This window comes from Centrocercus urophasianus, unplaced genomic scaffold (assembly GCF_019232065.1).
Source record: "Centrocercus urophasianus isolate 14NV4802_14NV808 unplaced genomic scaffold, USGS_Curo_1.0 seq_10, whole genome shotgun sequence".
NCBI lineage: Eukaryota > Metazoa > Chordata > Aves > Galliformes > Phasianidae > Centrocercus > Centrocercus urophasianus.
In genome coordinates, this window is record NW_024884142.1 from 27,551,858 (window position 1) to 27,577,876 (window position 26,019).

General features: G+C 44.3%; 1 protein-coding gene across 1 annotated transcript; it reads right to left on the reverse strand.

The window, feature by feature from the left end:
- Positions 1-576: 576 nt before the first annotated feature.
- On the reverse strand, positions 577-21,727 carry TBX18 (T-box transcription factor 18). Its single transcript, XM_042821804.1, has 8 exons — positions 21,418-21,727; positions 21,058-21,244; positions 19,519-19,620; positions 16,494-16,665; positions 10,013-10,180; positions 8,776-8,840; positions 4,017-4,111; positions 577-1,364 (listed from the first exon to the last, which is right to left on the reverse strand). The coding sequence occupies exons 1-8, from the start codon at positions 21,725-21,727 to the stop codon at positions 640-642; spliced, it is 1,824 nt and encodes a 607-aa protein (XP_042677738.1). The 3' UTR covers positions 577-639.
- Positions 21,728-26,019: the final 4,292 nt, after the last annotated feature.

Here is a 26,019-nt window from a genome sequence, read left to right on the forward strand (position 1 = left end):
CATAGATCTAGACTAATGCAGAAAAAAAAAAATCCTAGTAAGAATGCTGTGCCGTTGATAAGCTAAAAACAGCGTATCATGAGAAGGCAAACTAATCTTTCTGTTTACTTTGTAAATAATCCATTAGCTAAACTTCTATTTTAGGCTGGATGCTTGATACTTAACACTTGAAAGTCCAAATACCCTTCATATCCCTTATAACAGAGAAGAAAATTGTAAAATGCCTTTGGTGCATCAGCTTAACACTGCATGAATGTTTTAAAGAATCTCACTAGTACTACAGGCAATGTAAGTGGGCTTGTTTGTGTCGTTTAATACTCTAAGTGTCATTTAATTCTTTAAAGGGCTTAGAACAGAGGAGGGGGAAAGGGGAGGAAGTCTTACTTAATTTGTTGCATATGTCCCAACGTGTTACACAACTAAGTGTACCAGAAAACTAAAGCAGTCTGCACCACAGAAAACTCCGTGTAGCTCAAAAAAAGGAGAATAATCTGGCTGCAAACAAGTCAAAAATTCAGTGAAACTTCCTCTCATATTATATATACACACACTTTACAAGCTACATTGATTGTCCCTTCATATTCCAAAAGAAATACGTTGTAGACACAAAACATACTGTACTTTTACTTAAAGGCTTCATCAAACCATATGTGCAGACACTTGAGAAGATGAGAGTGTCAAGCTTCCTAGGGTCCTAGAGTCAAAGAAATTCTGCTGCCCCCCACTGCTAAGTAAGTGCACTCCTTCCACAGGGGGCAACATCTGCCGATCCGTCATGGTTCCACTCGGCGAGGACCCCAAGAAACTTCCTTGGGAAGAAACAATTTTCTCAGGACTGGCAGCCAGTTTAGGGGATGTCGAAAAGTTATATCCGTACAGCGCACAGGGACTGTGCAGTCTAAATGTGTTGTAGGAGCCTTGGTGGGTTTGATTAGTGGTAAAGGCATTGCCGGAAGGGGATGGCATGATGTACTGGAGCTGTGGAGACATCCCTGAAATCTGCATAGATAAGCCAGTTTGCGGGCAGCTGAATGCATCCCCGTCATTGCCGCTCATTGACATATTCACAGTTGTGCTACTCGACACACCAACGTAAGAGGGAGTCCTTGGGGGTGCAAACGTCTCACTGGTTTGGTTTGTGAGCCTGTTGTAGGTTTCAGCCAAGGAAGTGCTGTATCTGTTCAGGGTCAAACCTGAGCGGGCACAAGCTGTGTAGTCAGCAGGAGCAAGGCTACAGAGCTGGCTAGTGTTGGGGCTGAGATGGAAGGCTGGAGATGAGCAAGGGGAACCCGGCAAAAGGTGAGGGTGGGTAGAAGGCACTCCACTGCCAGATCCCTGGAGTAAGGTAGAAGAACCTGCATTTCCTGGAAGAGAATATGACAGTGTAAGAAGCATGTTGGGAAGGCTCATTTTCTAGGTGACAGATCAAGACCATTGCCTTTTATAACCCTTGATGTGAAACACTTGACACAAATTCATGCAAAATACTTAAGTGCATACATGTGAAGGTGTGTGTGCATGGTTCATGCATGTTTTTAAATAAATGATCTGTCCTAGAACGGAACACCAGCTATGTTCTTGAGACCATCACTCAATACATCCAGCTCCAGACCAAAAGGCTAACTACTCTTCATCTGACCCTGCAAGAGAACTGCTTAGCAGCCACAATGCAGCCATCCAAGTACCACATCACAGTAAGCCTTCTTCAAAGTTATGAATTTTGTGTGGTCTCTGTTGTTGCTATGCTCCAGAGTGAGTTTCAACCCTTGCTATGATGAGTAAAGCATCCCTGTGTCTGCTGTCAGAGTACCACATAAGGATTGGATCCTTACCTCAAATGACAGAAGATCCCACAACTAAAATAACTTCATAAAATGCACTGGCTGCGTATTGTGCATTGCTATTTTATTGCTGGCAGCAAACTGTTGACAAACTATTCATTTACTGGTATCAGAACTTTTTACATGACAAACACAAGCACTGAGAGCTCCTAAGAATAAACTGTCTGCTAGAGGTGAAGTATCTTCTGAGGACTGAAAGTTTCCCAGCTGCAAGAAAATCTTTGTCTTAAAAAATGTATTTCTTGGGAAAGTGAATGTAGAAAAATGGATTTGGATCTTTTACAGCCTCCCAGGACAAAGTCACATAGCAAAGAAGACATTCCTGATTGTGATTCACATTAACAATCAGACAACTTGTGATGCAGAGATACACACTGCCAGTAAGTTAACAGGTTTTCATGATAGGTGAGCTAAAAAAGGAAAAGTAAGTTTAAAGTGAAGTCTGCCTCCTGCTTTTCTACTGACAAAAAAAAAAAAAACAACCATGCACAAAACATTATGAGATAGCTCCACACCCCAGAAATCCTACAATCTCAGGGTGGATATTAGGAAAAATTTCTTCTCAGAAAGAGCAGTAATGCATTGAAACAGGCTGTCTAGGGAAGTGGTGGAGTCCTTGTCCCTGGAGGATTCAAGAAACATGGAGATGTGACACTGAGGGACATGGTTAGTGAGCAGGATGGTTATGGGTTGACAGCTTATCATGGTGGTATTTTCCAAATTTAATGATTCTACATCAACAACTTCACTGTCTGAAGATGTCCACATTAAAACTGGGACAAAGTTCTAGTGGGGTCTTTCACCAAGTCTTTTGGCCTAAGCTCTAAATCACTCTACTGTCCAAGGCACATTAATGATTTTGCAAGGATTGTAGTTTTTATTCTCTCATCAGTAGAGAATACTTCAATAAGATCCTTGACCTCAGGCTACAGTAGAAGGGAAAGCTTATGGCTGCAGTTTGCCTGCTCTCCAAAAGTGTACAAACGGGTGGCAACAGAGCCAATCTGCCCCTGGACAGGAGAAACAGGAGAACTTCATAGTGAGTTACTCATCAGTCTTACACAATTGGACAAGGTCTGATATTATTGTCTCCTAGGCATTTTTAAAAGCACTCTTTAAAAGCATCCTTTAAAAGCACCCTCACAACCACCCTCTGCCTAAAAATTTGCCCATATTCATCCCAAGTATCTGTGACTTTGCACAAAAAGTTATTTTTAACTGCTCATATCAAGCACTTATGCTGAAGATTCATCAAAGGAGAGGACTAAGGAAAAACTGAGAAAAGTGATTTCTGTGTGTTTCTGTATTTTTATTTTTTTTTCCTTTTCTTTTGTTATTTCTTGATAGTATATGCCAGAACATTGTCTGAGGAAAAAGAAAGTAGGTAGGACGTTTGTAAATTTGATAGTAGGAAAAGTAACAAACCAAGAGCAAATCTGATTTAGGTGAGAAAAAACTGAAAGGTTATATGCATAAGTATGCCCTGGAAATAAAGGAATTCAGAAAAGAGTACAGAGATACTTCTCTGTGTCTGAACAGGCCATTTAAAAGCCCATCTCTCCTCCACAGCACTATCTCTATGATAGGAAAGCTAAAGCCAAGAGACTATTGACTAGAGCACAGGAGAGAGCTCCTTGAAAAAAAAATGTTCAAGCTCTAGGATGTGAAAAAAGTTTGTAGGACTTTCACTAAACAATTGGTCTTTAAGAATCAAGGCTTTCCAAAGAACGCAATTAAACTTAGAAGTATTTATTCAGTAGATTCAGATAACACCTATTCTTTCATTCCTTTTTTTTTTTTTTTAAATCTTAAACACACAAGTAATTCCCACATTTGAGTTTGGATGTTTACAATTGAAGTCACTCATAAATAAACTCTGCCTTGTGTACATAGCTAGAGCATAATCCCAGATAAGAGTTTATTCTGCCCTTAAGTAACTCATCTTCCTCCATGTGTGATCTGATTTATCTTTATAACACTTTTACTGTCACAGTGCTTAAGTTAGCGCTTTTTTTGTAACTTCAATTAATTCCAATGAGAGGAAATGGCTGCCAGTGGGGTTAGTTGGCCACTTTTTACGTAGGTGGCACACTCATCTTGATTTTAGTAAGGAATGATGGACATAAAGAATTTTATATTTATCTTTTGTTTTGGAAAAAACACAAAGACTATTACCTTGTTTAGGTATCCCAGGTATATCTTCAAATGTAAGTGTCCGAAGTGAAGGTCTCCAGAAGGCGTAAGACTCCACCAAAGCTTCCAGTCCCATTCTATTGAGAACAAAAAACATCATGGCATCATGATAGAAAGCTGTATTTTGTCACATTCTTCTATATACTTTATTTCAAAAACACAGAAAAATAATCAGCATTTCAGAATAAGTTCATTATTTTCCAATTCATTTTGCTTTTTAGAAGTCTTACATGCTAACCCACAAGACTGTTGTGATTGCAATCATTGGACTAATAGCCTGCAAAGAGTTTCCCACTTCCACAAGTCCGCTCCTCTACTTTGATTTTTATTTTTTTTTTTTTTTTTGAGTGGAGCTGGCTGCAATGATATTAAAGGTTTTCCTACCGTGACATTTCCTTAAAAGCAGCTGCTTTAATTACCAGAGTAGCAATCTCCTATTTCTGACTAGAGCAAAGGTGATCAACTGACAATTACTGAAACTGGACTTGATGAGTTGGACAATCACACACACATTGTGAGCAATGCATGGGCGTACAGCTCTTTTGCAACTAGAATACATAAAGCAATGTTGTCTCTCAGTCATAAGGCACTGAGCAAAATGCCTTCAGAAACTAAAGATCTTGAATAATTCTCCTTCAATGGTCTCACAACAAAACAAAAATAACTACCTACACAGTCACAGCAGATCGTATTTAGAAGAATCTCTATGTCCAGAAAGTAAAGGCTCATACGCTTTCTCACAGAATTTTGTACATAATGCAGCTACAAGTTATAGTTTTGCAATTATTTTTGGCATTTGAGCCCCAAAGGCCTGTTAAGTGTCAGCACCAGGTACATATCAACGACGAATGCCTGCCTTAGAGCAGCAAAATTTTGTAAACTAGAATTATGCAAACAGCTCAATTTGAAGCTACCAACAAGTTCTTCTGATACTGCCTCTTCCACACTGCATTTCCAGCAGGATCACAAATGTATTCCAGGAAATGGTTATAAAGCATTTATTAGCTTAACCTCAACTAAAAAGATAGCCTTCATTTTCTGCAGTAATGGTGAATTTTCAATTCTAGTTAAAGTGGAGATAAAAGCCACCTCCTGGAGGAGTGTAGCCAAGGTGATAATTTATACAAGATGCTTTCGAACAATTTCCACATTTTATCACCGCTCTAATTTGCGCTATCAAATAGCCAAGTTTATTTAACAAAACAGTTATGTTTTTCCTGAAGCATTTAAAGAGAGAAATTCTGGACCTTTCCTGAGTAAAAGTTTTTATAGGGTCAAATGCAAGGCCTAACTGAAGAATGAAGCAATTCTCAGCACATAAATTCTGTTGCACTTTGCAAATGTACAGGGAGCACTTTTAAAAGGTGAAGCTACTGATTTCTGTAAAAATACCTGTAGAACTTAAAGAGAATGACCTGAAAGGGAATAGTTTTAATTAAGATAGTCACAGTAACTAAAGCAACCTTGAAAATTTAAATACTAGTGTGCAGCCCTTCCTACTTTTCTTGCAAACTAAAATGCGTAGATGAGAAGTAGAACAGCTAGATCTACAAAGATAGAAATCTTAATATTTACGTAAGTCACTCCAAAAGTAATGCCTCCTATTTATTTCCATGAAAATTACAACGATGAACACAATAAAACTATTTGTCAGAGAAAATTCTCAGCTACAAAACATCATTTTTAACATAGTCACCACCATTATCTATGTATTTTTGCCAGAGATGAATAGGAGCCATCATGCTGTGCTCACACACATCTGCACCAGTGAAGATAACCCACTGATTCACAGCTACTATGATGGCAGCCCATTTTTCTTCTGCTCAAACAGATGGAAGCTGGAAAGTGCCAAATCTGGTCTATATATGGTGGGTATGGTAGGACAGTTCAGCCAAGACTGGCAATTTGCTATATGATCTTGAGATTGTAATAGGGCCTGGTATTATTGTGTTCCAAGAGAAAGGTTGTCTTCTTCTTCGGCCTTACACTGGAAGTTGGAGCCTTCAGCAGAGTCACTGTTACGATACAGCAGTCAGAGCTGACTGTTTACCGGGGTTCCAAGAAATCCAGAAGGATCACTTCTTTCCTATTGCAAGAAAAACAGTGTATATCACTTCACCCACTGAGGGCTGCATCTTGAACATCTTCCTCATGCCACCACTCCACCGACTTTCATTTTGACTCTGGCTCATAGTGGTAGCAGCACATCTCATCACTGGTAAAAATACAATTCAGGAAACTGTCACCTTCAGCCTCACCAGGGACCACCCTGGCACAATCTTTGTGATATTCCATCACTGCAACCATTGTTTCCAGAGCACTGAAAGTGATATTCAGCTCCATACACAGCAATCTGGTCATAACCCACTAATTTGTGTGGATGAGTTGATCGAAATGCTCTCCATTTTGTGGCATGACAGCCACCCAAAGGGTTTCTTGACTTTCATGCTGCTGTCATCACTGCTGAAATGCACCACCTCACTGTGCTTACACACACTGGCCTCCATAAACATTCAGCAGGAACCAATGAATGTCAGTGGGTGTTATGTTTTCTACATGGAGGAATTCAACTCCATAACCTTGCTTTATCCATAATTCCATGTCAGATGCCATTTTGTCAGACTGCCTCTTTGCTGCCATGTATCGCAGAGCAACAAAATGCAATGGAATATTGCTGGGAAGGTTCAGCCTCTAATGCCATACCACCACCATTGGCTCTGACATCATGGGTCAACATAATAAAATAGGAGGCATTACTTTTGTGGCAGACCTCGTAATTTTTGTGTTTGGTAACAGAGTAAACTATTAATCAGTTGAGTAAACTAGTGCTGTCCTCAAAAATTTGAAAATAAGCTGCATGCGCAAGCATAGTTATTCAGTGCTGTGAAGCCTATCAGTGAAACCAGCAATACTAATTTCAGCAAAAATAATGCCTCTTTGCAACAGAGTATGCAGAGACACTTCCGAAATGAGTGCATTTATTACAGTAAAAGCTTTCAGAACTTATCTAAAGCCAATTCCAAAACACACTTCTACAACACAGGCTTCATAGTTTACAGAAATGGACTAGAACTGTTTTTCCATTCAAAAACACATTTATTTTTAATGCCTGAACCCAAATGATTCCTAGAAGCTAAACCAAAAAACATCTCTGGACAGCCTCAGTACAATAACTAGATTTGCACGGTTGCACATACAGAGCAATTTTTCAAGTACACAAACCAAATTTTGCTTCTTTAGTCACTGTACTTATCTGGAAGTTACTGTTAATTTAAATGCAAAATACAAAGTAACAAAAGAGGGTGAATGTCTGTTTATGCCAGGGGCTGGAACATTCTTTCCAGGCGTCAGGACAGGGTATGGCCAATTGTTTCTTGATAGAAGACAAAAATCTTAGAAAGCAGCAAATATGGACAGCAAACTGAGAAGATACTTGCAGTGTACTCCTGTAAATTTTTATAACCCCATCCCTTCTAAAAATGTTAATCTTCTAGAAAATAATCTTGTTTGCTGTCCAGTCTCAGTATTCAGTTAATTCAGGTGGAAGAACAAAATGGTCTTTAAAGCTGCAGCCTCTGCTGAAAGAAAAGCTCAGTAAAGCAGCCAACAAAAGATACTCTCTGAACATTCCTACCAGAGCACAGTCTGCTCTCTTTTCTGGAAGGCTAGATCATAAATATAGCAGCTGTAGACAGCAAACGCAAAGTGGTCACTGGAACTGATGTATACTATGCACCGCAATTAAATGCTGCTTTTTTTAGCTGAAATGCTTGAACACGCAATTCGTAACAGGCTTAAGTATTTTGCACTGAACAATCTTTGCATAAAATACCTCATCAGTTCTGGCAGCAGAGACTAGGTCTCCAACTACTCGGATTCTCTATTGCTATTTTGAAAAAATAGAGGATCAAGTAAGAGCAAACAATTAATCAGTCCAACTGCAACAGAAAAGGTGGAAACCAGGTCTGCTTCAAGGTCGTCTAGTAAGACTAGCCTAGTAAGAAAAGCATTCACCTGGGCAGTGGATTTAAAACTCTTCAAGCAATAGAAATACTTTGACACAAGTCTCCAGCCTCCTAAGCATGCATAATAAACATCAGGTTATTGCAGGAGGGAAACAAGATTCTCCCTCTTCAAGAGAAAAGGAACCACTCTATCCTACCACCACTCACATGCAGGAGATGGATATTCATATCTTCATTTTGTGTCTCTAGACAGGAGGGAGACTTCAGGAGCAGCCTCTTCTGCTGGCCAGCCACACTCTCTCCCTACCCGTGTCTGCTGGCTTTGGAGAATTCCCATGCCCAGGTCAGTATCATTACCTACACATTCACTGCCACACCCAAAGATTACAGCTTCCAGCACCACAGTGACACAGTTCCCTTGGCTGTACATACTTTCCTACTCCTGTCCTGCAGCACACTCTGGTCTTAACCTCAAAAATCACAGACTTTAGTCTGCATTAATTCAATTTTCAGCCTTCACAGTATGCTGCAGTTTCCAATGAAAGGATACCTGAGTACATGTGTCAAGCCACATGCCAATCAGTTCATGATCTAGAGGGTCAGAGGAGGAGGAACAGGAAGCCACCACTGAGAACACTAATGGGAAGCCTAAGCTTCCTCAGGGAGCCCAAGTCCTTAGACTCATTTGTCTGTAAATACAAGTATTCCCCTAGGTAGGAAGGACATCTACTGCCAGCCTTCACAAACTGGCTCTGTCAGCAACAACAAGCACCTACCTGTTACGTCCTGAATCTCTAAACCCTTTGGCAAATGGATTCCTGTCAATCTTCAGACGAGTTATCTGTGAAGATGATGAAAGAAATTAACATCTGCAAATTCAGGTAAGTAATACAAAAAATGACTCAGTGAAGTATCCTAGCTCCTGACACTTAAAGCAGAAACATCTTACCATTTGCATGGTTCAAGGCACCAAAATAAGGCCAAGTCTTCTGGCCATTATTTTTGCAAATCCCCAGAGAAGCTAATAGGTATTTAATGTTACTAAATGGCAGGTTGGAATTCTCAAGGAAAATCTTCTGGCAAATGTCATTCTTCACCTAAGAGAGTACACTGCCTAATTGCAATAAAATTTAAATTAAATTTTATTTCTGTGTGGGTTAAGAAGGAAATGTGAAAAGAGAGATTATCACTAGGCTGTTGTGTTCTATTAAAAAAAATAAAACGGGGGGAAAAAAAAGATGCTTGTAATTTACTTAAATGAACAGCGTAAACACCAAATAATTAAGTTTCATTATTTATTTCAGTCTATTTATACGGTTATCCCTTTGCAAAGATGACAAGGCATATATAATTTCCCAAAATATACTGTAATTTCTTAAATGGAGTTAACAAATATCACAGCACTAAACATAGTGTCACTCTGTACATTAATACTTAAACAAGTAGTAATAAGAGCCAAACGCTGCAGTCAGGCCAACTGCAATTTAGTTTTGACTTTGAGCATGTATGGACCCAGATAAATAATATGTTAATAATACGTACGCTGAATCCAGTTAATGATAATTACTGCAGCTTTTTTCAGACCTCAGCTCCCCCCTTAAGATTGTGGGGCACCCTATTCAGACAGACTTTTGACATAACTGGAGTCAGGCTCAAAATGCTTGAACATCTGATCACTTATCTACATTCAGAAGTACCTTTAAAATTCAGACTCCTCCTCGCCTTCTGTTTCAGTGCCACATTTATAATTAAGACCCTATTAACTTTAATGCTGTCAACTTAAAACTGTGAGATCACCATTAAAAAAATTACTTCTTATACGCATCATCTAGCCCATATGGACTGAAGTCTCAGCTATTGCCTCTGGGCGCTGCTGCAATACTACAAGTGAAAGTTGCTTGTAATATAACAAGGGGTTTAGACAATGCTTTTTGGTGATATAAGCAACATATCTTCTTTTTTCCTGTCTACTCTGAGAAGCCTGTCAAGTGCTAAGCAGAAAGTCCAAGTTACCTGTTGATTTTGGTATGCTGTGACAGTGGTGAAAACTGTCTCTGGAAAGGAGAACGCTTTGACTCCTTCTCCCGAAGGGATAGGCTTGATCGGGGACAGATCATCTCCACAGTCTTTTCGGATGATGTGGACACGAGGCTGGTATTTATGCATAGAGTGAAGGATAATCTATGCAGTCAAAATGAAAGGAAAAGATAACATTTATTAGAAAGGACACCCTGCTGCTCCAGGACTAATGGTTTTTTGGAACAGATTAGGGCATGTGTTTACCATGCCACTTACTGGAAATCAAATGTTTTCTTTAACCTCTGAAGGTTCTTATTACAGTAGTCTACTCTCTGTGCATTTATGTTATTGCCAACTCCAAGCATTTAAAAAAATATGACTTGGGAACTGCAAAATCAGGAAACTGGCTTAAAAAAAAGTGGGGGGAGTGAAGTCCTGGTCCCACTGGAATTAGGAGAGTTTCATTGCTTTTTTTTTCCCCCCACTTGAGCCTGGATTTGATCTAACACGATTAACAACAGCAGCATTTGCCGTTTGTTTTCAGAGCCCTCAGGTCATGCTTAGAGCATTTTTCTTCCTGATATGCAGAAGGCTGGAAATGTGTCTTGTTTTGAACAAATTCCAAGAGTCTCATACTCTGAACCAAATAACACCAAAGTAAAATAACACCAAAACCCAGAACTCTAAAGAGTTAGTAACCCTAGGTTTGTAATACTTATACAGGCAATGAACATCAATACCCAAATCCCTCCCAGCATACAAAAGCTCAAGTAAGAATAAACAAGAACTACACAAACTCATAGTGAGTAAAGTTAAGCAAAAATAGTTGTTGGTATTGTTCCCAAATTCTAGAGGAAATTTAACATACATTTTTTTTTCCTCTATTTTTTCTATTCCACTTGCAGCTAAAAACACCAAAAAGAAGATTTCAAGAAGAAAAAAAAAAAAAAGAACTGAAGCTCAGCTATTATTTTTGGAAGGTCAAATAAATTAATAACTTGATAAATAAGTAGCCCTATGGCTACTGGCCTGTGCAACCCCTAATCAAAATTCAGGGGAAGTTTTTTCATTTCCTGCTCCATGAGTGGCCTCAGAATATGTATGTGCTCAAGGACTTGACAGAGCCTTTATGCCTGAATGCCAGATACCATGGAAGCTCATTCATCCAAATGACATAGAGGACATTGCATTCATTTGGCTAACCTAGAGTTTGGCTAGTTTAATACACTTGGTCCTGGCCAAAAGACATGACCCCATTTTAGATACGCCAAGTTTCTGGATAATCATGTTTTTTATTAGCCTGCATGTAAGGCTTTGACGATGACATCACAGGCTTCAATTAATTTGCTCAGGGAGTGCCCTGTGGATGTTCTCATAAGAGGCCTTTCCCTAGTTTCTGAAATCTTGCATAAGCAAATGTGCATTCTTTTTACAACTATGCTTTCAGCTCTCTGAGGGCAAAGATCAACAAAATGAAAACGTAGCGAGAGTAACACATTCTTGATCCCGTTTTCCTATGAATACCCAGTGATACCAAGGAAGGTACTGGTGCCACAGAAAAAACTCCATCAAGTAAACCCTTTTCCACCATTTGAGTTCATTACTACTTTGTATCTTGCCATCTACCTGTGCAGAACCGAGCATGCACACTTGCCTCTATGCAGTGAAAATCCATGCAGCTGCAATCAACTTGGTTCATGTATCAGAACAAGCAAAGTTACAGGAGCAGGGAGATGAACACCACATGGAGAGCAGTAACACTATGCAGACAGGGTGAGGAAGGAAAGCGGGTGCAGTACCCACTCCGAAAGCCTGGTGCAGAACTGAGCCCAGGCAGGGCACAAAGCAGAGCAGTGCCTGCACCCTTGCCGTGAGGCTCCCTCCTTCCAGCCTTCCCCACAGCTGCACCACCACAACTGAGGAACGCTAAGCATGGCTTCCTCCCTCCCAGGACAAGCACAGGGAAAGGCTTTGTCTCAGGTTCTTTTCCGAGCTGCTCCTGAGGCAGCACAGCAACATTTTACTCCTTACTCACGGATTGGCAGCTTCCCTAAGCATGCAGCAACAGCAAGGGGGCTGTTTTCTAACATGCCCTAATACTTACCAAGCAAAATTCCTGTTTATCAAACACAAGTTTCACTCCCATACTTCTATAAAGCAGCCATTGTTTCCCACATATATCAAGGCTTCACACTCAAGCCCTTCACCTTTCCTCAGTAGGTGTGGGCAAACAGCACAGTGAGAGCCAACAGGGATACTGCGCACCAGCACCATGCCATCACTTCCCAGGGCAGTAAACCTCTCTGTTTTGACAGTGCAAGTCCTCAGAGTTGTGGCACTCGGACCAGGGCAGTTGCCCTGCCATTACTATCGGCTTGAGCTCAAGGAGGAGGCAGGAGCCCTGCAGAGTGAAGGCCACAACAACACGGAAGCAGCGTGGAGTAACGAACACAGCACTCATGGACACACAAAACTTAATCTGTCTAGAGTAATCTCACAGTAGGTGTATGGAAAGGAGCTATCACGATGAGGCCTCAATGCTGGCTCTCACCCTAGGTACTGCCATGAGACAGACGTCACAGTTCTCCTACGGCATGGTGGCATTGTCCTCACCTCACTGCTGTGGTCTCCAAAAACCTTCCTTTATCAAGCAAAGCCCATGTGGTCAGGCTTTCTGCAGTCAGGGAGATGTGTGGAAGAATAATTTTCTCCTCACAAAGAGGAACTGCAAGTGCTGATATTTTCCAGATTTTCACCATGACAAACCCACAGGGACCCAATGACAGCAAGCAGAGCTTGGTGCTCAAAGCCACAGCCAGGAAGGGCAAAAACCAACCACAGCCTCCAGCCTAACCCCACTTTCAAATTGAGGAGGTAAAATCTTCTGAACACCCATAGAACAATTAACACACTAACGGCCTCATTTTCACTCAAAGTTAGATGTTCCTCAGCATCATAAAGCATTTAGTTGAAAAGCACAGAAAACAATACCAAAATAATGGCTTTTGCCCTGTGTTCAAACTCAGCCATAAAGCTGCATTAAAACAGAAAAATTGTCCAGCTCAAATTAGACAGAGAGACCCATTTTATAACACAGCAATTATTTCCCACTCTGGAAGCAAGAGGCACTGACTCATGAGACAAACAGCAACCAACCGTGAGCGACCCAATCTCAACATCAACTGCAAGACACAGATTTACTTTTCTTTCTTTACTTTTCTTTCCTTTCTTTTACTTACATCCTAACAACTCAGACAAAAGACAAGAATGCCATACTGTACGTGTCTCAATGATCTGATCTGGCTTTAACATCTGTATAGGCACACAATCTTTCCAAAGTAGGAATTTGCTCTGGGCCTCTCTTCTGAGATCAAAACTACACCAGGAAACATCTCCTTACAAATCCTGCTTGATCTCCTCAGCCTGCAAGGGGAACTCACATATCAGAACGTCCTACGTGCAGATGCACTTCAAAATCCCTCCACAGAACAGCACTATAAAATCTTGTTGTCGCAAACACCCACTCAAAACACTGACGCAAACAGCAGAAGGCAGCAAGAAGCCCAAAGAGTGACTGAGCAGCCAAGCGAGCTGCCTCAAAAATGGCCAGTTCTCTGAACAAGAAGCTAACACCAGGTCAATGGGGCCATTTGCTGCAGGGCCCATGCAGCACAAGGCAAGCTGGCTGCCGTCAGTTACTACCGCCACATAAATACCACACAGAAATACTACCTGAGCATCTGTTTGCAAACACAGCCACCGTTCCCATGAGCATGAGTCACTTCTGTCAGTGGCTCTGGGAGTTAGTGCTCCGGTAAAAGGGCTCTGGGTTGAGCTCACACAAACTCCTGACCTCAACAGAAATTCACATGTGCAAGGTCAAAACCAAGCCCCAGGATTTTAACACAAACACTCTGCAAAAACTGACACCTTCAGGGAGCATAGGGAGAATAAAGGAAAGATTTCAGCAAGGATTGAAATATCAGAACCAGGCAGCATGAAACATATACCAAAAGAGCAGCTAAATCCCGATACTGCTTGTGCCATTGGAGGAAGGAAGGCAGAGTGCACAGCACCCATGGAGGCTTCCCTGAGCCATTCTTTTTAAGCAGGAGGAAAAAAAAAAAGCTGTCTAGTAATGTTAACCACACCCCACCTCCCACAATAGAGGTGGGAGACTCAGCACCTGACATAAAAACAAACATTCTAGGGACAGTATGGTCTTGACCCCAGTTCCTCTAATCCACCATCCCTCCTCCGGTACCCTCTTGAGAAAAATGGTTTCTTCCTGCTTATGAGAAACAATTGCTTTTTTATATTCATCACAAAATAGGATTATTCGTTTTCCATTGTTGCTGGAGGCGTTCGGAGTCTACATAGCTTTTTCAATACAGCATTCCACACTACCATAGCTTTAAAAGAAAATATGTACCCATTGGAAAAGACACTTTTCTGCTTTCTGCTTTTGCCTTTTCTGGTAATTATGAATGACATGTTTGCAATTTCCCAGATTTAAGAAATATGAAATTATTTTGCAGTCATCCTTCTTTTGTCCTTTTATTTTAATACTTAAATTTCCATTTTGAGGAGGAGGGGTGCTGCCATAGCTTTGAATCAGTTCAATGTGTCCCAAATCACTGCACTAGAGCTTTGCTTCACTCATTTCCAAATCGAAACACTTCACTAAAGACCAGAAAATTTATATCCCCTTGCATTATGAATAATGGTGTGCTGTGTACACTATGCAGGTTTCAGTTCTGAAGAAAAATAAAGCTAGGATCTGGGATGGAAACATATAACAGTGCAGTTTTCTACTTACTCTAGAATTCATAATGGAGTATTCCACGGCTGCATATGCTTGGGTAGACTCCTGCATCCATATTTTGCTGCTTGGAGACCACCGAGTACAAGGACCAGCTCTCAATTGGAGAAGCAACATTCTACCCATTCGCATCTGCTTCCTTTTATGAAGACTTTACAACAAACTCTGGACTCAGAGAATGCAACTCGCACCCAAGGAAGGTCTCAAACGCACAGTCACTGGGAAACTAACATGACTATCTGTGTGAAGACTTAAACACTGCCAACTGAGACTCCCTAACTGCAACTCTGGAAACAAGCGACGCACAATATCTTCTCTACAATCCTGAACAAAAGTGCCGCTAACTCAAAAGATACAAATACACTCTTCCTTTAAGAAGAATATGGGTAACACAATTACAAACAGCACTGTATGCAGGGGACACTCTTCATTCTCACTATCACGCAAGTTCGCTCAGTCTAGCCTGTCTCCCATGTTCCTGGGTACGTAACTTAAAAGTTTAAACTCCTGCACAATTTGACCACAGCTCCAAGACAATCTCCTTTGCAAGCAGAAATGGGGAAACAAGTGGCATACTCAGAATACACGTTCACTAAATTCTTGGCTCAGAGTTCAACTATACTGGAAGATGCGTGCAGTATCTTTGCACCCTGTGCCAGGTATGTTTTCTTTCACTCCCGTCCGTGAAGGGGAAAGCATCCCGTTTGCTTAATAAACTGCACTACATTAAGGGCAATGGAATCCACATCTTGTCTCAAAACTTGCCTCTTAGATCTCAAAACTCTACCCCTTGGAATTCAATGCTCCTTTTGAAAGTAAGCCTACGTTTGAGATTTATTACTGGATTTTTCCAAAATTAAAGACTTTGCTCTGACTAAAAACAATTCTCATTTTTTAATTATTTCCTAAGGTGTCAAATGAAACTATTTTAGGAATTGCTGGAAAGATACTGGCTTACATCTGTCATGTTTCAACAGTTTTGAAGAGAAAAGGAAATATTAACATAACACATTTTGTCACATTAGATAATGTCATAACTAAACAATTTAGAACTTGCAAACAGAACACTCATACTGCATACGTCTTCGCCAGTTTTTCAGAAGTAATGAGCCTCAGCTGTGAAAGGGTCTCGCTTCATAAGGTATGCAATAAATCATTATCGGAGTGAACCCAGCTCCCATGTTGTTCGTTTTTGACTGCAATTATTAACACCTCATGGGATTTCACACAAATGTTTAGGTTAAGAAAATAGTTAAGTGTATTTTTATTCACATGAAGTTATTACACACTATTAATGTTTCTCCTAGCGACTTGTGAATTTAAACGTACTTTTTGATCAGAGCAGAAGTTGCAAGTACCACACTTGGTGGGAAAACATTAGAGCAATTCTGCCCCTTCGTATTAGGCAATTTAGCCTTGTAAAGTCTGACTTTGCAGAAGGAGTTTTATTTTTGAGGGGGGAGTAAAACAGCAGGCTCTAATAAGCAGTTAATTATCAGAGTGGAAAGTAAGCAGATTTCAGATCTGGACGGTAAAGTTCCAAAACAGCTTTGAAAAGTCATGCCTATTTCTGGCACCCTGAAGCTGTATGTCAGAGTCCTGCAGGGCTGAGCAATCATCTACATATCATACCGTAAAAGAGCAAGTACTCACATGCCCTTGATCATCAAGTTCATTATTGGTGAGCTTTAGTTTGTCAAAGCTGATCACTTGTCTCATCCACGTCTCCCCAGAGGCAGGTGAATCGGGGTGAATATAAACACGAGGCGGTACTGGGGAGTCAGCGTTGCCGGCCACCATCCACTTGGAGCTATGATAAACATATCTGCAAAAAGAGAGCAAACATCTCTCACCACAAAACCTGGACTTATTTATCAGACCCAGTCTGAATTAATACGTTAAGGTCCATACAACTACAGCAAGAGCCCATCAATTAACTAGCATGAAAGCAAAATAAATGTGATTATTTTAGTTCCAAAAGACATGTCTGCTATGTGGAAGAGGAAGGTTAAAAAACTGCTCTCATTGAAAATGAGCCTTCCTAAAGCTCGTAATAGCCTTTACGCTAGCCTCTGTGCTGAGGTTTAAGCTGGTGTCAAGTCATAGACTATACAGTTCCACTCTGAAAAATCAACAGCAAACAGGGCAGAATACGGTCCTTCATTTATCAAATCAAGTAGAAATTCCATATTTGGAAGATTTAACATGTTGAGTCTCGTATAAGAGTCTATAAATAAAAAATATTGAAGGCAAAGAACACTATGATTAGGAAAAACAATGAAGCTATGTCAAACTATGCTCTAGATATTTCTGCAAGACCATCTTATTTTTCCTGAATACTATCACAGAAAGGCTTGAAAATGAAAAAACACATCTTGTATTTCATCTGATAGGCCAGTACTGACAAAATCTCTTTCTCATACAAGCAGTGCCTGCTTTGGTAGAAAACTTACTTTGAAGGCAGGTACTTCATAAGGCAATTTTAAAAAGTGATAAATAAAAATGCTGAGGTCTTTTTTTCCAACAACAGTAAAATTCCTGTAAACCAGTCGTATTTTAAAAAAAAAATCATGAAAGAGTATCATATGTTTGTACAATTTGGTTCCAAAGTAGAAACAGCTAAACAACAATCAGAAATTAAAATGATGCAATGCACACATCCTTTCATACAGCCCCTATCAAGCTGTAAAATTCAGTACAGCGGTAAAATCCTCCCCCAAATCCTATCTGGAGACAAGTTCTCAATCCTAAACCATGCAGTCAACTGTTGTGACATTTTGCCATTTATTTGTTTTGTTTATAAAACTTGTTGTTTTATAATATATATATATTTTCCTACAAAAGTAAATAATATTCTGAATATTTTATGTTTATGACAACAGTTTAAGCTTCCTAATATTTACAATGAAGTCCAATTTTGCTAGGAATCTAGACCTAGGTTCAATTTTCTTCATTCCTGTGTAGTTTTGCTATCTGCTATGACAGTTTAAGTCTAGGCTCAGTGTAAGGCTGCTGTTGCATCTGCAAGACAATCAGCTTTCAAAGCCATGTGAGCAGCACAAGTTAAATAACTTAAAAATGAATGTATAGACTGCATACCAAACAATGAAAATGGGAATCAACAGTAACATCCAGTAGGAAAATTAAATACATGGTACTCAAATATGATTGCAGAAATTTAAGTTTGCCAACTACAACAATACTGCCCAGCAGACAACATTAAGTTACTTCTCTTATCTGGGGACCACATACCTCACTGCGCAGACAGCTCAGACCAGCATGGAAGTATTTATTTTAAACACAGTTCACTTTAAACAACTCATATGCCGCGTAACTTTTTTTAATATGAACGTTTTTGTTCAATTTGAACTATTTACATTCTCTTCCTCCGAGTTAAGAAGGTGATCAGACCTTTTAGGAAGGAGATCCTTAGATCACTAAGTAAATGCAACACTAAGTTTTATTTCAGCTGCACCTGCTCTGTTCGAAGGGAAGGAAAAAAATAAATCCCCTACAATACAGCCAGAAAAGTGTTGTGCACTGGACATGCTCAGCATTTCTACCTGCACCTTGCTGAAAAACAAAATCAAAAGCAGTAGTAAGAAATTGCTTACATACCACATGATAAAAGGGCAAAATTACAGTCAGTGAGGTAAGGACATGCAAAAAACATAGGGTGCTGTTTGTTAAGGAAACAAGGAGGCGTTCCTGACGAACCAACCTTTTAGTCCCAGTCTGAAATATTCTGACTTCTACAATTAAATCGGCAGCGGTTTCCCATAAATTACACTAAGTACGGGGTTGAAACAATCAAAACAGCACTGGTAGGGGCCCACTCCTGCCTCCACTGAACCACTTGGCTGCACGGAGAGTGGGAGCACGTTTGTGAAGCACAGCACACAAACATCCCCAAGTCGCAGTGACTGCTGCGGGCCCAATCCTGCTACCACTGCTACAGGAGGAGGGCTTCAACACAGCCCAACATGCACTCTGGAACTATAGCTGTCTTCACAGCAGTCAGAGCTTTAGCTTATCGTTCCCACTCTCAAATGCTGGAAGAACAACTACTTTTGTTCATCATATTATATTTCAGATGCCATCAATTTGTTCTTTTTTAATAGTAATTAGAAGCACTACCCTTTGTGAATCTAAGCAGACAGATATCTCAGTGATAAACTGCTACTGAAGTAAAAGAAAGAATCACTTCAAAGCACAACCAAGAAAGCTCATGCGCATTACATTCTATGGCCATTCAGTCAGAGGTTGATGCAAGAATGTTTTCTTGTTGTTGCCATTTAATGCTAGAAAATGGAGCATTTTCCTATCTATGTGTTAACAGGAAATAATTCCCAGTGACATGATAAGGAAAAACACAGGAGAACAGGATAACTGTACCACAAGCACGGTCTGCAAAAGCAAAGAATGGAGTGCTTGCCCACAGCACATGTACAGCATGAGCCAAAGGTACGCATTGCTCCAGCAACACTCCAGTTAGTTCTGCACACTTGGCACACTGATTTTTGTGTTTTTTTTTTTTTAACGTCCCAGTTTGACAACAGGAATCTGAAGGAGAGCTGAACACCACCTTTTGCTAATTTATATGCTGTTAATATTGCCTTACAATAGCTAGGATTCCCAAGGCGCACATCATAGGTCTTCTACCTGAAAGCCACCGTACCTGTATCTTTTGTTATCCACTGGCACAATATCCATGGCGATGTAATACTGCTGATGGGGGTCTAAACCTGAGATCTTCACTCTCATTGCGGGAAACATCCGCCTGAACATGGAAAGAGAAAGGTCACTTTTAATGCGAAACAGAGTGGGGAAGGGCTGTTTAGGACAAGGAACCGCTTCGTGGGATTTTCCCCGTTCTTCCCTTTAGCCCACTGAGTCCTTTCTGCCGATTCCAGTTACACAGCCATGAAACGGCCCATTCGATATGTCAAAACAGATTTCAGAAGTGCATTCACTTGAACAATGCTCCGTATGTTTTGGGATACGCTTTGGGAGTACAACTATTACCACATCATTTCAGCTTTATTGTTAGACAGTAAATCATTTTGTTTTGAGGCTGCACTTCAGCATTGCGCACACTCGAAACCCGTTAGCTAGAAATGTATTTCTGGAGCACCGCTGCTCACAGCAGTGCAAGCCTCCAGTTGTGCCAACTGACAGCAGCAAACGGCGCACTGGACCTCAGCACATTGCAAAGCAGGGTCTGCGGTGACACAGCCCAAACGCTGTGAGGATGCAGTTATAAGCCCAATGTGCTATGCCATAACTGAACAATATGGTCTTTATTGAGACGGACTTCCTGTCTGCAGCCTGCTAAGGTAAAGCGCAGCGGCTGCTCTGCCTTTGAGAGGTACAGTAAAACTTCTTTATTGGAAGCAGAAACGGGCGTACGGGCAACTCCGAAAAAAATACGTTTGCAATCCACATCCTTCTGGAGAGAAAATGGAGTAATCACCTGGTGTTGTCGTTTCAGTATAAAAACGCATTTCTTATTTCAGCCTGTGCTTGGCACGGCTTTTATCAAGAAAGTTCATTCTTGATGCTAACAAAGAAAACATTGCAACGCTGTGCTGACTGCAAGCAAACAGGAATGACTTGTATGAGCCCTATCAGCCCGAAAGCCCTTCTGATTTATTATTTGCAGCTCTTTAAGAAAACAAAAAACAAAACAAAAAACAAACAAAAAACAAACAAAAAAAAAACCACCTCAATTAAAAGTCGTTACTGGAAAGGAAAGCCCCACGTCTTTTATTTCTGAAAACCTCGAGGGTAACTGTCCATCGTCGGGCAGCGCGCTGCCGCTGCGATGCACCTGTAAGGTACAAAAGAGCCCCCTGCCCGGGCTCCGTAAGACAAATGTTGCTTTGTGCTGCTTGAGACTGCTTTTCCATCATTAATAAAGCCCCTCTGAACACTGAGAAGGTAGCATATGGATCCAATAAAATATGTTTTTGTAATTTCTAATAAGTTCAGATCCGCTTATACTATCCAGGTTTTGGCCATCTGTACGCACTGGGAAGGGGAAAAGTTTCTCCTCCGAAGGGCACAGCGCACAGACCTCACCCCAACGAGCGGGGAAGCCCCAACGCCTAGAGCCGGGGCTGCTTCCCTGCGCCGTACATCCACTTCCTCGGCGCAATCCCGCCCGCAGAGATGCCCCGGCTCGGCTCGGGCTACTCGGCTGCCCGGGTGCCGTTACCTGCCCGCCTTGGTGATGATCATCTCGGTGCCAATCTCGTGGAAGCGCTTCCAGAGCTCGGCGCCCTGCAGCTCAACTCGCGGCGCCTGGGGCGCGGGCAGAGGCGAGGCGGGCCCGGAGCCCTTCGGGGAGCCGCCGCCGCCGGGCGAGGCGGGCGGGGACGCCGCCGCGAAACCCTCATCGGCGCCTGCGGAGAGAGCGGAGAGGAGAGGAAGCCGAAGGGCCGGAACCCCGCCGGACGCTCCGTCGCGCGAGTTTCGTTCGGGCGCGTTTCGCTCAGCCCTCCACGCGCGTACGTACACGTTATACAGAAAGATACCGATAGCCGGGCGCATCCCGCACGCAGACGTTATGAACTACTCGCTCTCCCCGCTGCCCCCCGCCCCGTCCCCGGGCCGGAGCGGCACTCACCGGCGGGCCCGCGGGCGCAGCCCGGCTCCATGTCGCCGCCGTTCCTGCCGCTGGTGGCCGCCGGGCTCCCGGCGCAGCAGCCGCTGCCCCCTTCGTCGTCCGCCGCCTCGTCCTCGCCGCCCACCTTCCGCCGCTTGGGCTGCCGCGGGGGCGGCGCGGGCGGCTGCTGCTTCTCGGCGCCGATGAGCGCCTCCACCGAAAAGGCGTGAGCCTTCAGGCTCATGGTGGTGCCGGGCGAGGCCCGCCGCTTGTCGGCCATGCCCCCCCTGCAGCCAGCGCCGCCCGCCCGTCCTCCCGACCGCGCCGGCTGGGGCCGGGGCTTTTCCTCGCCTTTCTTTTTAAATCCGAGTTATCAGCCAAGTTTTTTTTTTTCAAGGGGAGAAAAAAAAAACAACAACTCTATTCCTTTTTGCAGATGCTCCCTTTTTCTCCCCCTCCTCCTCCTTCTCCTCCTCCTCCTCGCTCTGCCCCGTCTGATGGGCCCAACAGGACTGACATGGGTAACAAACGCTCTGCGGACACAAATTAGGGCTTGTAATTGAAATTTGTTGCCTTGATCTGTCAGCACTTCCAGGCAGGAGAGCGCGGGGACGGACCGCTCATTAGTGCCGCGGGGCGGAGGGGCCGGGCGGGGCCGCGGGGCGGGGGCTGAGCCCGCACGGACGCCCGCTGCCCAATCAGCGCCGCAACACCGCCCCGGCCCGGCCCGGCCCGAGCGGGGCCCCGCGGCGCCGAGCAGAGAGGGGGGGGGGCCGCCCGGCACCACCGCACCCAGCGGTGGGGGTTAACGGGAGCGACCCCCGCAACGGGAAGGGAGGGGGGGAGGATGGGGGGTCTGCAGCGGGACTTCGTTCGGTTCGGGCCCGGTTCGGGATGGGGGGGGGGGGGGTCGGAGCGCCGGTCGGCTGTCGGGGGTTCGTCGCGGTGCTGCGAAAGGGGTTTGGGCGCAGCCGCTCCGACGCCGATCGTTGGACGTAACCACCGGCCACATTCAGGTGCACGACGTATGCACGGGGAAAGCCATTCCGAAATCCTTCCCGTGAGCAACACGATGGAAAGCTGCAGATTTGGGGCAGTCACTCTTTGCCGTGCGTTCCCAGGGAAAAGCTATTGGGATGTTTTGTTTTGTTTCCATTCATTCCTCTTTGAATGTTTGCATTTGGGGGGTTTGTTCGTTTGTTTCCGGGCTGCGGAACGGGATCCGGTGATGGCACCCCGGGGAGACGGAGCCGCCATAAGGGGAGACGTGAAATGCACTGTACGGTTTCACCTATCCCCAGCGCGCGATGTGTGCCCTATTTCAATACCGGATGGGCTGCTTCGTCGGGGAAGGGCTGAGTGCTAAACGCACTTAGAAATGAGTTACCCCACGGAGCGTTACCGGCGATTAATTTGTTTACATCTCTTTCGAAGCGCGGGGGAGTGTCAGGTCGATAATCGATTAAAGAAAAAACAAAAACAAAACTCGCCACCACGGTGGAAGGGTTGTGCATTACACCCCGATAAAATCCCACTGCGGATCGGTGGGACTGTGGGAAGCTCCCGGTGCCGCGGGATTCTCTCTCTGCGTTCTCCGTCCGGGACGCATTCGCCACACCGCGGGCTGAAGCCCGTCTGAGCTGCCCGGCCCTGCCGCAACCGAATCCGAAGGAAATCACATGTGCTAGAGGGGTCGGAGCGTGTTAAGCTCGAGGATCCCGCAGGAGCTGAACCGCCCTCGCGCTGGGGCTGAGATCGATAGTGGGAGGTAGGAAGGAAATGGCTCCGGGCTGCCCCAGGGCGCTCCGCGAGCCGCCCGCCCGTCGAGCTCCGACGGCGCCTTCCGCGGCTCCGCTCCTCCGCTGCTGCAGCACCGGCGGGGCCGGCGGAGCAGGTAGGGGCCCGGCGCGGAGGAACGGAGGGGAGGTGGGGAGGGCCAGGACCCCTCCGAGAGCTGCGGGGACAGCGGGGACGGCGGGGTGGCCGCGGGGGGAGCCGGGCTCTGCGGGTTGCATCACACAGAATGGCCGCATCACCTTATTTCGCGTCGGTGGTGGTGACGCCGGGAGGTTGGGCGCTGGCTGCTGTTGGGATATCTTTTTCTAGACCGATTTCTGTAGATTCAATGTGGTGTTGTTTTTATTTCTTAACTTTTTTGTTTGTTTGTTTGTTTTTTGTTGTTGGGGTTTTTTTTAGTGTTTGGATTTTGTTATTGTTGTTGTTCTTCTTCTTTAAACAAACCCAAAGGGGATAAAATTGAATGTACCGAACAACGTGCGGTCCATATGTCTGTGAGATTTTTTTTTTTTTCTTATGGGATGCTGAAAGAGAGAAGAATATTTCTATCTAGCGATCTGCTGATGGAATAATGTATATATTCAAAGCACCTTTCCGGGTTTTACTTTTCTTCCCGGACGGTGACATGCGGTGCGGCTCTGCGGACACTCGGGTGAGGCGCTGCGCCTTTGATACAGGAAAGCCGCACATTGCGGCTTTCGAAAATAAAAAGATGTTGAAGCCGTTTTTCGCCAGAAGGATACTTATTTTCCTCTTCTGCCTTCGAGAATGTCGGGTGCTGTTTAGGAGATCCTTACGGCTGTGCATCGTCGTTCGCGATTTCTGCAAATGTTTCCGAGCGTTACTCGGAGAGGGAGAGAATGTTCGCGGAGCGCTTCGCTCTTTAAAGCCCCGTGTGCTGTAACTTCCCAGCAGGGGAGCGGAGGAGCGGTCACTGAGAAAAACATATTTATATCATTATCAATTTTTTCCCCAGTGAGCCCAATGGTTTCTCACTGACAACGGGCAGCTGACGGGGCCGCTCAGCCAAACACAGTGAGAAAGTACAGCGAGTACAGTGAGAAGGTAGTGGGAGATTCGCGTGCAAATCACGTTTTTGTGTGCCCCGAGCGCACCTCCTCCCGTTTCTCACCCACAGCCGATGAGAGGAAGGAATGGGGCTGAATTAGCACCTTAGATTTCCCATTGCCGGGATGAGCAGAGAACCTGGAGTGGCTCTCAAGGAGCTACAGTTCTCTGTCCCAACAGACCTGAGATAAAATTAAGAGTGGCTCTGACTGAACGGAAGCCACTCCGCGGCGCCGGACGTGGCGGGGTACCACAGTCCCCAGCCGCCTCCCAGAGGGTCTAAAATCCGGCCGGAGCGGCCGCGGGGCTCTACGTTACTACGAACGTTCATTACCTTCCGCGGGCGCGCACCGCGCGGCGCTTCACCCAGCGCTGCGGCGGCTTCGGGCCCGCGCAGCCCCCGCTGTTCGTCCTGGGGCCCAGCCCTCTCCGGCCGCTTTCTGAACCTGGGGGGCATCCCAAAATCCGCGGCCCGACCTCACACTCCTAAAGCCGCTGCTCCCCGTCCCGGAGCCTAGGATTGGGAACCGGGCGGAGGGGGCGCGGGGGTCCGAGGGAAACTTCATCGCTCTCACCGCTCATGAAGCCCAAAGTCGCCTGCGGTGACCCCAGGGTTATCCTGGGGATGCGGGGAGCAATTGTGCGGGCATCCCTTGTCACCCCCAAACCAAGCCCGAAGTGCCGGGAGTGCTGCCACCGCGGCGTGACGGTGGCCGTCACACAGACTCCGTGAGCGAGGTTAGAGGAGGGCATCTCGCTGCTGCTGGAACACGTTGTCCCGACTTCAGCGGGGGAGGCCGGGTGCGGACCGGGCGAACGGGTCGCGGCCGGCCCGCCCTGCCCCCCGACGTCGCTCCCCGTTCGGCAGCAGCTGCGAGTCGCGCCCGGCGCGAGGGCGGGCGGCCTTTCTCTGCCCTCTCCGCCGAGCCCCTTGGCCGCCCGCCTCTACCGGCCGCTGCCCCGCAGCCTCAGGTCTCGTTTTAAAACTGCGGAAAGAAACATTCGCTCTCCTGCTGCTGAAGGGTAAATAAAATCAGCGTACGGAAATAAACGTGCAGCCGACCGATCGGCTTTCCAGACGGGTGAAAATGCTGAGGAATTGCATGAAGGAATTGAAAGCACAGTTCAAACGCACCCGTGTTAAAATTACAGATATTCTGGTGCTCGTGCTCCATAGCGCTTAAGTTACTACCTTAATTCGGAATTATGGAGCCACGAACATGAATCATTTTGAAGAAAATCTCCAGCCCTTAATATGACTCTCCCACTTACATTCATTGCTCGTTTCAGACAAACGATTTTTTAAAAGAGCCTTTTCATGGCCGCAGTCTCAAAATAAAACTTTGCAAACGCTAAATGAGGGCTGAAGAAACCTCTGGCTTTACTTCTTTATTGCTTTCCTATAAATTTAACTCGTATTTTCACTATTGTCTCAGGAAAAATATGAAAACGTGTATGGAATTAAATTAAATTAGGTAGCTTTAAATCACCGTAGCTTAGAGTAGAGCCACTAATTGGAAATATTTATGTTTGCAAGGCTGGGATTTCAGCAATAAAAAGATACAGCGTATCCCCGTTTTGTCATAACGCGGGGCTACGGGAACGTTTATATCGAACCATTGTAAGAAACGGTGTGTAGTTAAACAGCGTTTGTTAAGCGAGGCTTGTGTCTTTTTATGGCAGCCCTCGGTCTTTAGTCGGGGCCGG

What these genes read in the sequence shown, in the direction of transcription:
- TBX18 (XM_042821804.1), bottom strand. Translation starts at nt 21,727, where the DNA reads ATGGCCGACAAGCGGCGGGCCTCGCCCGGCACCACCATGAGCCTGAAG. An exon ending in AACTTGATGATCAAGGGCAT is followed by an intron (nt 10,181 to 16,493) that starts GTGAGTACTTGC and finishes TTGACTGCATAG; the next exon opens with ATTATCCTTCACTCTATGCA. An exon ending in AGAGATTCAGGACGTAACAG is followed by an intron (nt 4,112 to 8,775) that starts GTAGGTGCTTGT and finishes TGTTCTCAATAG; the next exon opens with AATGGGACTGGAAGCTTTGG.